General features: G+C 46.3%; 1 protein-coding gene across 2 annotated transcripts in view; it reads right to left on the bottom strand.

The window, feature by feature from the left end:
• The window catches only part of ITFG1 (integrin alpha FG-GAP repeat containing 1), a 220,484-nt gene that overhangs the window by 205,444 nt on the left and 2,028 nt on the right, over positions 1-13,012 (bottom strand). For both annotated transcript variants that reach the window (XM_068128708.2, XM_068128709.2), the window contains exon 2: positions 12,064-12,136. In XM_068128708.2, the coding sequence (XP_067984809.2) occupies positions 12,064-12,136 (73 nt within the window). The remainder of the gene's footprint in view (positions 1-12,063; positions 12,137-13,012) is intronic.

The raw sequence follows: 13,012 nt of genomic DNA, 5'->3' as shown, positions 1-13,012 counted from the left end.
ACGTCAGCCAATAATAGAATACCCCTGTTCGATAGTTATATCTTATTCTGTGTTTTAGGGTAAGGCTGTGTCTCCCATTAATTGAAGTACTCCATTGCACCAGTGAAAGAGAATAGATCCCCTTTCATTCCCATCCCCAAAATCTCCATTTCCTTTCACATCCCCTTTCGTCATTGCCAAGCCTCGATTGCCAATTACATCCCCTCCAAAACCACCATTGAACATGTGCTCGGGTCGGGGAAGAGGGGCGTGCCCGCCCGTCGTCATCAAGGGCGGAGCCAGAGGGTCGCGTGACCAACCAGGGCCAAGGTGAGCACACCGATGGGCGTGTCCTGAAGGCCGGCGGCTTGATCGCCGGAGACGCTATAAAGGCGCGCGCGCAAGTGGCGTTGAGGAGTCGGTGGTGAGGAGTGAGTGGACCAAGAGAGAGAAAGAGTGGTTGGACCAAGAAAGAGAAAGAGTGGTTGGACCAAGAAAGAGAAAGAGTGGTGGGACCAAGAGAGAAAGAGTGGTTGGACAGGGAGACGTGCAAGAGTGTTGTTGAGTTGAGGGTTTGGACCAGACGAGTCAGACGAGTCCTGGCAAAGCAAGCGGCGGCCACAGCAGCAACAACACCCAACAGCCGCTTGGGGCCTGGACGGCGGTTTTGAGCAGGGCCGCGAAGGAACGGCGGCTGCTAAACGCGCCGATCGTGCTGCAGGACCCCCTTGGACCTTCCTCTCCCTCCAGCCATCCACCTCCTGCCTTTCCACCCTTCTTGTGTACGTGAGTTTGTTCTGTGTGTCTTGTCCCTGGGTATTTAATTAAGTCTGTATAAGCTAGTATTTGCACTGTGTCACCTGCGTCTTATGTGTTGTAAATAAACGTGACTGCTTTCTTTTTGCTTGTGTGTATAATAAATCCAATTACTCTTCTGTCCGTCTTCTCGTCTTATTCCTTTTCCTCTTTGCATTTCGTCGTTTTAGTCTTTTCCAGATTGGGCAGCTGCGGTGCGATACGGCCAAAGTTCTGGGTGAATCGGGTGAGTCGGGGAACAACTGTTCGGTCGTGGAGCCTTCGCTCGGCAAATAACATCCTAAACCGCGATCAGTAACAATATATATATATATCCCTTATAAATAATCCCCTGTAAATATTCCCATTTTTGTGTAAACGTCAAAGGTCGCACCCTAGTTAGGTCATATTGCAACACGTAGAACACCATAGGCTCTTCTTTAGTGCACCTACCAACCCTACCGATTCGCGCGGTAGCCTACCGATTTTCTATAGCTACAAACGCATACCGATTTTATTAGTCAGACATACCGCATTTGGAAATTGTTATTGGAAAAAAATTAATAGTTGTGTTTTTTCAGTTTTGCGTTAGTTTCTCACTGCCAAGATCGTATTACACGCGGCTGCTTCTACATTCTACAAAACTCGTGCCTGACCTTGATTTATCAGAGTGGCCAGTCATTTCATTCATAAAGATGTATCCGTGAGTTTATGTAAACTCTTGTGTACGTAGTACATGTATGGGCACATACATGTGGAGCTTGGACAGTGAGTAATTTATGGAAACGTGACTGATGATCATGATGTCTTAGAAAAATAAAGATTGGTGAGTAGATCAACCATGTTAAGTTTTCTCTTTTTCACTCTAAAAATATGTTGATATATTTCAGCTAACTGTGGTCTCAAAATGCAGGAGATTGCACCATTTTGCTTCATTTTTTTGCGTCGCATGCCAGCCTACCGCTTTTCTTTCAAAAAAGGTTGGCAGGTATACAACAACAACATGCATTTTAAAGGCCATTTTCCCTGCTAGAGCGGGGGTTAGCCTTGCGGTCCCCATGACAATCTTCTCCATTTTGCCCTATTTTCTGCATCTCTCCTTGTTAACCCCCTTGCCCGCATTTCTTCTTCCACCATCTTTAGCCAAGTCTTTTTCAGTCTTCCCCGTCCTCTGCTTCCTTCTACATTCATTTCCATCACTCTTCTCAACCAGTCACTTTCATCCTTCCTCAACACATGACCAAACCATCTCAACCTGTTCCTCTTCGCAGCATCAATCACAGGCTCTATTTCCCATCATCTTTCGCAATTCATCATTTGTCTTCCTCTCTCTCAACGATACTCCACACATCCACCGAACCATTCGCATTTCCACCCTTTCCAACCTTCGTTGCTGCTCTACGTTTATTACCCATGTCTCGCTCCCATAAATCATAACACTTCTCACACATGCAGCATACACCTTTCCCTTCAGCTTCAACGACACTCCCCTCATCATCAGCACGCCACCCAGTTCCCGAAACTTCTTCCATGCACATCTCACTCGAGCAACCGTTGCCGAGTCTGATCCACCTTCTCCATTCAGCATGTCTCCGAGGTAGCAAAATGTTTTCACACCTTCCAGCTTCACGCCATCTCCAAGATCCAACTCAACATTTCCTCCATCTGCAGCTCCCTCTGTGCACACCTTACATTTGAATGTAGCTGCCACACTGGTTAATGACCCTCTCAGACCACTACATTTTTGATGAACCCACTCAGCGCACATTGTACATTGAATGGAGTTCACTCCGACACCCTTCCTACACACAGCACAGGGCCACTTCCCAGTTCTTTCCACCTCACCACATGCTTTACCACTTGCCATCACCTTCGTCTTTCCGATATTCACCTTCAGACCTTTTGTCTCCATACATTCCTTCCACGTGTTCATCTTTTCCTTCAGTCCATCCATACTTTCCGCAATCAACACCAGATCATCTGCATACAACAACTCCCACGGTAAACCCTCCTTTACGTTCTGAGCCAGCACCTCCATCACAGCTACAAATAGTAATGGACTTAGTACCGACCCCTGATGCACTCCCACCTTCACCTCAAACTCACCACTGTTCCCGTCCTTCGTCCTTACAGCTGTGCGCGCTCTTTTGTACATTGCCATCACTACTCTGATCAACCATTCCTCCACTCCTAACTTCCTCAATGCCCATGTCAATACTTTGCGTGGTACCCTATCGAATGCTTTCTCCAGATCAACAAACCCAAGAAACAACTTCTTCCTCTTCTCCATGTACTTCTCCTGCAACTGCCTCACAATGAAAAGCGCGTCTGTCGTTCCTCTTCCTGGCATGAATCCAAACTGCATTTCGTCGATCTTCACTTTCTTCCTTATCCTCCTCTCCAACACCCTTTCCAATACCTTCATTCCATGCTCCAATAACTTTATCGCTCGGTACGAGCCACACTCCAGAGGGTCACCTTTCCCCTTGTATAGAGGGATGAGGGTACTCAGTTCCCAATCCACTGGAATGCGGCCTTCTTTCACCACCAGATTACAGATCTCTGTCATTCTCTTCACACCCCAACTTCCTGCTGCCTTCAACATATCTCCCACAACTCCCGTCGGCCCTCCCGCTTTTCTACCCTTCATTGCTTTTATCGCTTCCTCCTTGGCAGGTATCCCTGGGTTTTCTACCCTTTCTACCTTGGCAGGTATGCTTTAGTTATTTCATTAGTATGTGTTCTAGTTAAGGATCTGTTTCCAATAGTTGAATCTGCGTTGTATTAATTAAATAAGAGTAGGCCCCAAAGTTCCTTTCAACATCAGTGCGAGTGGTCTTCTATCCCGCAAGCCGCCATAAGCCACGTGGCAGAGTTGGAGAAGAAGGGAGGAGCGCCAGGAATGAGGCGTGGCCCACCAACGCACAATCAAGGGGCGGACCGGTGAGCCCTCACGACCAATCAGGGCCGAGGCAGCTCACCGATGGGCGTATCCAAAAAGGCAAGCGGCTTAATACGCGATCAGCCAATATAAGCGGGCACGTGGGACTACTTAGGGAGATGAGTGATACGGGAGAGGACGGCAGGCGCGGAAGACCCGAGAGTGGTGAAGGAGTCCCTGCTTGTCGTTGTCATGGAGCATTGGAGGCGCACAACTGGCCGAAGGCTAAGGGTCAATTTATTACGTACGCCGCATCCCAGTCTTCCCCCCCCCCCCCCCCCCACCCCCCGCGATATAATTGTCTGCTCACGTTAAACGCCACGCGAAGCTGCCGGCCGCTCGTTCCCGCGGTACGAGTGAACACCCGGAGCGTGGACCAGAGCGCAAGGTCGGAGCCGGACCTCACCGCCTACCATCGACGCCTACCTACCACCTGCCTGGACCCTTCTCTTCCTTCCCACCACCACGTTTTCGTGGAAGTGTGTTTGTTCTGTCCTGGGAGTGATATATAAGACTGTCTAAGCTTGCCCTACATCCTTTTATTTCCTCTTTTGTATATTCTTGCCCCTTTCGTTTCCTCTTCATTAATATGAATGGATGAATGATCGTTTTAAGGCCATTTTCCCCGCTAGAGCAGGGGTTAGCCTTGCGGGCCCCATGACAATCATGGTTCCCTGTTTGAGGCAATGTTTTTATGGCCGGATGCCCTTCCTGACGCCAACCCTTGGTCATGCTCTTACGATGCGCAGGGATACGGTGTACCTATTCCAAACCTGGGTACACACCGGGATCATTCATCCCAGCAAGCTGGTACTCAATTTGCCGACCTCGGAAGGATGACAGGCTGAGTCAACCCCCCTGGCGTTAATTCAGCGATCGACCGGGATTCGAACCCAGGATCCTGGGATCCCAAGCCGGCACCCTAACTGCTAAGCCAACACCAGGTTAAATAATCCATTGTATAATAAATTATATGTTCTTTCTTTACCTGATTTATTCTCATCCAATTGCTTCCGTCCTGTCCCCCAAATGAATACCTGTGGCATGATATAGGAACCGCTTAGAATCGGGTTTAGACTGCCGCTAACGGCTCGAGCTTCGGATTGCTAAACCGCTCGGCAATATTCCAAACTGTCCGTGGCTCGGGCAGGAGTATCGCCCTGCTTCCGAACGGAAGGAGCGCGATATCGTCTAAGGACTCGGACGGCCAGCTTAATAGACGAGGGGATTAACCCCCCTCGGTAAGGGGAGCGCCGTACTCCGGTTCCGCAACAATATATATATATCTCTATCTCTCTATCTCTCCATCTCTCTCTCGGCTGGCCTTGATAGAATGCAATCGCACATTTGCTCGCTCTTGGTTCGGACATTTGAAGCGAACAGTGGCATTTTCTAGTCTCTGGCTTCGTGGATGTGATCGCAGGCAGACGCATTCTCTTGGTCCGGGCCATTGGTGTGAGCGGATGCATCCTTTCCCTGGTCTAGTGGTGCTGACTTTGTGACGGCTGTGTGCGCCTGAGAGACCCTGGTGCTTGTGGAGCGTGGGACGAGGACGGTACGAGGCCCTGCTCACTTCACGTTCGGTGGTCGGCGGGTGAACGAACTTCGCGCCAAGGTGTGTGTGTTTCCCGTGCATGGACCAGGGACCCGTTCGAGGACCAACGGGGTTCAAGGGCCGCTCAAAGCCGAGTACTGAGCAAACGCACCACACAAACACGTTTTTACTTTTGTTCTTTAATATCCCCTTGTGTTGTTTAACGGGTCTGCATGGGGGCGCTCCATTTAGGATTTTTAGTATTACCGTGCATTTCTTTTAATTCCTTGCCCTGTCCCGTTTATATGTCGGTGGTTCAGAAAACCTGCTTCGCGCCGTCCGTCCAGGTAAACGATCGCTGCCCTCCACCCCCGCACGTATCAATACGGCCATAGTTGGATTGAATGCCTCAGAGGTAAGCTTGATTGGTCATTCGTCCGAGGCTGGTCTTTATCGGCATGGACACGACAATATGATGTCTTTTTCCGATTTCTGCTTTATAAAGTAGGTCATCTTGCAATTAAAAGAGGAAATCTTCTTCAGGATTAGCCGTGACATCACATAGTGAAGGCGACTGCCACTTCCATATTGCCTACAGGTTACATCAAGGAACGACTTAACTCAAACAGTGAATAATTTTCGAATTTCTACAAATATTTATTGTCGATGCGTCCTTGGTGCTTGCAGTAGTACAAACCGAGATGGTTTCTTGTTACACCAATGGCCAAAATACCCTAAGTTTGCCAGAAATTGGACGAGGTTTGTCCAAAATACACGTGTGGATCGGGTCAACAAAATATTCGGTTTTGTGTTTGGAACATTTTACAGAGCACTGTTATGAAACAACAGTGTTGGCTAGATCTTGTGGTTTTTCCAGCACAATTGAGAGAAGATGCCATTCCAATGATTAAGTGGAAGAAACCATCGTCGCTCTAAACTGTAAAACCATCTCTACTGAGCTACCAGAATAGGGACAAGGGTGATTTGAGTGGTTAATCAAACACCTGTGTTGGCCTGCGGACAACCGATTTCACCTCACCACCATCCCTCCTTACCCCCCTCCACTGGGTCTGGGCATGGACACAACATGGACACAAACAACCGTCGCTCGAAACTGTAACACGATCTCTGCCGAGCTCCCAGCAAATGGACACAGGCGATTTAAGTGGTGATTCAATCACCTGTGCTGGCCTGCCAACTACTGATCTCAACTCGCAAGATGTACTGGCTAACATTACCACCACCTTGCCCTATGCATCTGAAGAGCTCAAAAACGTATAAACCATTGTCTCGGATGAAATCACGTTAACTCCGATATCCCATAAATTACCTCTCAAGGAAGATTTCAATTCAGTACGATCGGCATTGAAGAAAAGAGAGAATGAGGGTTAGTATAGCTGAAGTTTGTGTGTGTGTGTGTATATGTGTGTATGTGAAGGGGATTTCATTCAATCCCCATCTTGACGGGGGCAGCAATGTTCCAGGCTGAAGACACTGTGACCCATTTCCCCTGGTGGCTGGGTGTCTGGCTCTGAAAAACTGTTGACAATATCCCATGCTTTGGCCTTGGCAAAACATTCTTGCCGAATGAGACTTATCCTGCCCTATCAACTTTGTACAATTTCTCTTCGAGGCGGCAGTCTGTGTCCTTGGGAAGGGATTTGATCACAGGATGTTGTTTTGAGTTCCCTGATCCTAGAAGAAAGTATATTAAGCCGACACGGGTTGTGGGTCGCTGAGATTTGTTGGGGCCGGCTGTGTGAGGACCATTATGTCACTGTGATGTGGTGTTACTGGCCTACACGCCACGCCAACGTCTTCCATGCATGTATTCTTATCTATAATAAACCCCTTGTACACTGTCCGAGTTTAACAAGGTGCTTATTCCTGGGAAAGGGATTCAAACCCACGACATGTGTGTGTATATGTGTGTGTATGTGTATGTGTACGTGTGTGTGTGTGTGTGTGTGTGTGTGTGTGTGTGTGTGTGTGTGTGTGTGTGTGTGTGTGCGTGTGTGTGTGTGTGTGTGTGCGTGTGTGTGTGTGTGTGTCTGTATTTCGTGAAATAAAAATATGCCCTTGCGACTCGAGCGGCGTCACGTGAGATCTTGCGAGAGTATGCCACGCAGCTATGGCCTGACAAATAAAGCAGTTATCTTAAACCACCCCACTTACCACTTATCTTAAACCCCACCCCACTTATCTTAAACCACTTAAGGGTGTAGTACTGGTGAAAAATTGAGAAAACTACATAGGTACCTTTGAGAGGCCTTTACACAAAAACAAAGTCAAGTTAATATCTAATTTTCAGTTTTTCTTGAAAGATATAATCTTGGCTTTAACTCGGACCAGTTTCAACGCTTCTTTGTCATATTACATGCATATAATTTGCATAAATTAGACCGTCAATAAAAAACAAGGAAAAACAAAGAACACATTTCTACTTCTATCTTCTATGTCACCTATCATTCTTTTCACACAAAACTTGGTACATGTATTATACATGTGTTACTCGACTACCTGATGAGGATTTTGTGAAATTATGTCAAATGTTCACTAATTATGCCAATTACCAGATAAAACTTGGTTGTCCTTCAATAAATCCACAATGGCTACTCCTATAAACAAAAGCCTTCATCATTTTAAAGGAAGTGATAATCTGAATATCCTGTCCAAATTTCAGCCCAAAAGAATGATGCAAATTAAAGTTATAACAAATAATTCTACTTCCGGTTATTGAGGGGCATGTATGATGTTAGAAAATTTGAATTTTTCAATAATTAGGGGTACTTCTATGACCTCTAATAGCATGATTCTTGTTTATAAGACTATAAGGAAACTGTTCAGCTATAATAAATAAATAAAATCACCTGTTCACCAGTACTACACCCTTAAACCACTGCACCCCAATCCCACCTCCCCTCCCCCCCTTCCACAATCCCCTAATAACCATGCACCTGGTCCATATTTCTTCTGTGTCCGTGCCATATTTACTCTCGAGTAATATAACCGATTTATCAATTAATACAAAATCCCTGAATAACCGTCAATTGAACAAATAATCAAACCTAACATTCTGTAGTTAACATGAAACTGGCACTTACATCTGCACTACCAACATCTGCACTACCAAATCTTCACAAACACCACCTTTATCTGAATCGCTTGCTCAAGGCTCGAAACAATACGGCTCTACAATTCCCCTAAAAAGTGTTTCCATCACTAATTTTGTCTCCAATAGTCTCTTCAAAACCCACTGCTCCGTTTCAATATACCTAGAACGTTCGGAGTTGCTAAAGACGGAACCAGTATCGGACTCCGAGCCCGGAATACACCATTTCTCTATAAGTCCCCATTTGGATCAAGGAGAGGTCATTATGTGGCGTCACTGGCAAAATAAAAAATTGACACAAGGGCTATTTTCGATACTTTCTCATTGGCAAAAAAAATTCAAAACTAAAAATTAAAAGCCTACCCTTCAAATTACATCTCAATGATTTTTCAATGCTTTTCAGAAAAGAAAAAAAAAATTGCGTTTAGGTCCCCCTTTAAAGGTTTCACTTTGACTCGACTCACCTTGTTCATCCTTCAGGTCGTTAAATTAACTATGGGCCTTAGCCTGGATCACAAGCAAACGTATTGGCACACGACATTGGTTTTGGTCTTTGATCCAGACTGATTAATAAACGTTCCATATTCTCCATTACCAAACTACGAGTGCGTATATTCCTAGAAGCACACACGAGCATATTGCACTGCCCAGCGGCCCTCACTTTTATTTTATTTTTTACATAGTCGAGGCTTGTGGGAGGGCTAGCACACTGAACCGATCAGGATGGAACAGACAAAAACATGACACAAAACATGGATGCATGGAGAAGGAAACCCAAAGTAGGAAAAACTGGAAAATTAGGAGAGATTTGGGTGGGGTTAACAAGGGAAAAAAAAAAAAAAGAAGATCATTGTTTCAGATTGGGACGATCTGAGATAATAATAATAATAATTAATAATAATAATTCAGTTATTTTGTATAGCGCTTTTCAAGTAGCCCAAAGGCGCTTTGACAGAGTGGAAAACATAATGCATAACAATACATGAAAACAACAATTGCAAAAAGACAAGAATCAATAGGGAAATATTTAAAGCAAAAGGAGGGAGAAGGAGAAGAGATAGTCAGGGGTTAAATGCTGTGGGTTGAATGTTGAATGCAGTGTTGAACAGGTGGGTCTTTAGTGATGTTTTGAATGTGGTGAGTGAGGAGGAGTCTCTGATGGTGTGAGGTAGTGAGTTCCAGAGGGTGGGAGCAGCGATGGAGAAGGCCCTGTCCCCCCAGGATCTGAATTTAGTCCGGATGGATGGGGTCAGGAGGTTGGTACCAGCAGAGCGGAGGTTGCGGGTGGGAGTGTGTCTGGAGAGGAGGTCAGCCAGGTAGGATGGGGCCAGGTTATGGAGGGCTTTGTATGTCAAGAGGAGGATTTTGTACTGGATTCTCTGGGGGATGGGGAGCCAGTGAAGCTTGTAAAGGACGGGGGTGATGTGGTCACGGGTCCGGGAATGGGCGAGTAGACGGGCAGCGGAGTTCTGAATGTATTGGAGTTTATTGGTGATTTTTGAGGGTGAACCATAGAGGAGGCTATTGCAGTAGTCCAGACGGGAGGTGATGAAGGCGTGGATGAGGGTTTCTGCAGCCGTGGAGGAGAGGGATGAGCGGAGACAGGCAATGTTTTTCAGGTGAAAGAAGGCTGACTTTGTGATCTGTTTAGTGTATTTGTCGAAGGAGAGGGTTTGGTCAAAGATGACGCCAAGATTCCGGATGTGAGGGGAGGTGGATACTGGGATACCGTCGATGTTGAGGGCAAAGTTATGGGTGGATTTTGTGAGCGTTTTTGGGCCAATGATGATTATTTCAGATTTATCACAGTTAAGCTTGAGGAAGTTGATTTGAAGCCAGGATTTTATTTCAGTGATGCAGTTTGTCAGGATAGAGTGGGTGTCGGTGGAGACGGACTTGGTGGAGATGAAAAGCTGGATGTCATCGGCGAAGCAGTGGAATTGGAGACCATGACGGCGGATCAAGTGACCGAGGGGGGACAGGTAAAGGATGAAGAGGAGGGGGCCAAGAACTGAACCTTGGGGGACACCTTGGGGGAGGGGAGCAGTGGGGGATTTGCAGTTATTGATGGAGATGAACTGGCGTCTGTCAGAGAGGTATGATTTAATCCAAGAGAGGGCAGTGCCGGTAACGTTAAAGGTGGATTCAAGTCGGGTGAGGAGGATGGTGTGATCGATGGTGTCAAAGGCAGCGCTGAGGTCGAGGAGGACGAGAATGTTGAGGTTGCCAGCGTCAGAGGAGAGGAGAAGGTCGTTGGTGATTTTGAGGAGAGCAGTTTCAGTACTGTGGTTGGAGCGGAATCCGGATTGGAATGTTTCATACAGGTTATTGGCAGAGAGGTGATGTTTGAGTTGAGTGGCTACAGCGCGTTCCAAAACTTTTGACAGAAAGGGTAGGTTGGAGATGGGTCTGAAGTTGTTTAGGGTGTCAGGGTTTAGACCAGGTTTTTTTAGAATGGGGGTAACAGCAGCAATTTTGAGGGAAGGTGGGACGATGCCTGTAGACAGGGAGGAGTTTATTGTTGCAATGATAAGTGGAGAGAGAGCAGGGAGGGAGGCCTTGACAAAGCTGGAGGGGATGGGGTTAAGAGTGCAGGTGGCAGTTTTCATTCCTATGAGTTCAGAGAGGTCAGTAGGGGAGATTGGGGAGAACCGAGACAGGGGATGGCAGGACAAGGGGGGGCAGGTGGTTGGAGGGGGAGCGGGTGCGGCGGTGGTCAAGCTGTTGTAGATGTTGTCAATTTTGCGTTGGAAGAAAGAGAGGAAGGAGATGCAGTTGTCTACTGTGAATGACTGGGTGGTGGTGTTCAGGGGGTGGAGGAGTTTGTTTATTGAAATATAATATAAAGATCATATAATATTGAAATAAAGATCATAGTAAACAGCTGTCTTAAAGACCTAGAGGGAAGAATGAGGTTGAAGAGGATGTGGAAGTTGATTCCACAGGTGGGGGTGGGGGGGAAAGAGGAACAAATGAGTGGAGGTGATCAGTGATCCTGGATTTAGGCAGTTTTACCAGAAGGGGATTGATGGTGGAGTGTGTGACCCTGCATAAACCTGGGGTGGGGAGGAGGACATAGCATGGAAGGAACAAGGGTGCAAGACCAGAAAGGAGGTAGTAGAAGACAGAGACCACCAACCTATCTGTGATGGCAAAGTGATAGGCCCAGGACTCGGCTTCAGCAAGGGAGATTCCAATGATCATGAAGGCCTTGGTTTCCACAGCATCAAGCTGAGCAATATGGGTGGCAGGGGAGCCAGCCCATTAAGCCGAGGATGAAGGCCTTGTAGGTGAATAGGAGTACAGGTGTGCCAATGAAGGAATTTGTACGACGGAGGATGCCCAGTCAGCAGCTGGCTCTGGGGGCGAATGTTGAAATGTGGTTTGCCCAAGAAATTTGTGGCTGACAGTGAAACTCAGGAGTTTTATTGACTGAACTTGGCGTTGTTTGCATTGAATGTCCTCACAGTCGTCACGGGCATCACAATAACGGTGCTAAATGCACTGGCAGGATCACAAACATGCATGCTCCCTGTATGCATCGACTGATCGGTAACCTCAAATTCAGTGATCCAGAAACATCGGAGATAGATTGTCGACATGGAAAAGAAAAAATTACCAATTAAAAACATATTACAGCACAGCTACAGCTACAGCTACACCTACAAACAAGGTACGTGAATGTAGAAGGCGCGTACTTACGGCACATCGATTGTGAAACTCTTGACAAAATATGGCTGAGGTTTCCCACCCAAGAGCAAGTCGACAGTGTGCTCTGCAAGGAAAGTCACAGACAACGATATCGGCAAAAAAATATTCAAACAAACAACAACCGTCAAGGAGACGTCATCAAAATAGGGATTTGTACACTTCTTCAGGCACAATCACCATCAATCCATCGAATACAATTGCATATAGTCGGTGTGATCTACAATGCATAAGAGGTACAAATAAATCGGGGTCACATCAACGTATGCAAGATCGGAGAAACATCCGATGGTCATTAACGCAAAAATATTCGTTGCAATTTGTCCTCTTTCTGGTCGGTGTGTCCACAACAGGAAGTAGCTCAACAACCAATGTATAAGCAATGACAGATACCCTAACAACTCCAGACCTCAAATATAGATGTGAATATTTTATGTATATAATAGGCTCATGCTGTTTGCCTGACCCTGAATCACAGAAGCACCCCTCAGGGAGAATTTTTTTTTATTACATTAAAAGTGCTTCAAATTAATTTAAACCTATGTGAAAATTATAATTTTTTCAATCAGACAATAAAAATGGAACCGTGTATAGGCAACAGACCGCTGCCTCGATCACGCCACAAAATAACAAGCATTCTGAGTATTGCGCTGCAATACATGTACCCTACCGGCAGTCTGTCGTCCGCAAAACTGTTGGGGAAATTACCAAAGTTCAAAGTCCCATAACTTTGTCAAAAATGATCGAAACGTCGTGAGGTTCGAACTCGATCTGTAACTTATCATGAGGAAACCATGTGCCAAGTTTGAAATCATTAGCATTAAGCGTTTAGAAAAAAGTCCGGAAAACTGTTCTTTGCGTGACGGACTGACGGACTGACAGACTGACAGACGGAGGGACGTAGTGCAAACCTATAATCCCCTCCGGTGTACACCGGTAGGGG

Source organism: Myxine glutinosa, chromosome 9 (assembly GCF_964187855.1).
Source record: "Myxine glutinosa chromosome 9, kmMyxGlut1.1, whole genome shotgun sequence".
NCBI lineage: Eukaryota > Metazoa > Chordata > Myxini > Myxiniformes > Myxinidae > Myxine > Myxine glutinosa.
Note: the sequence above shows the minus strand (reverse complement) of the source record. Positions and strands in the feature narration are given on the sequence as shown.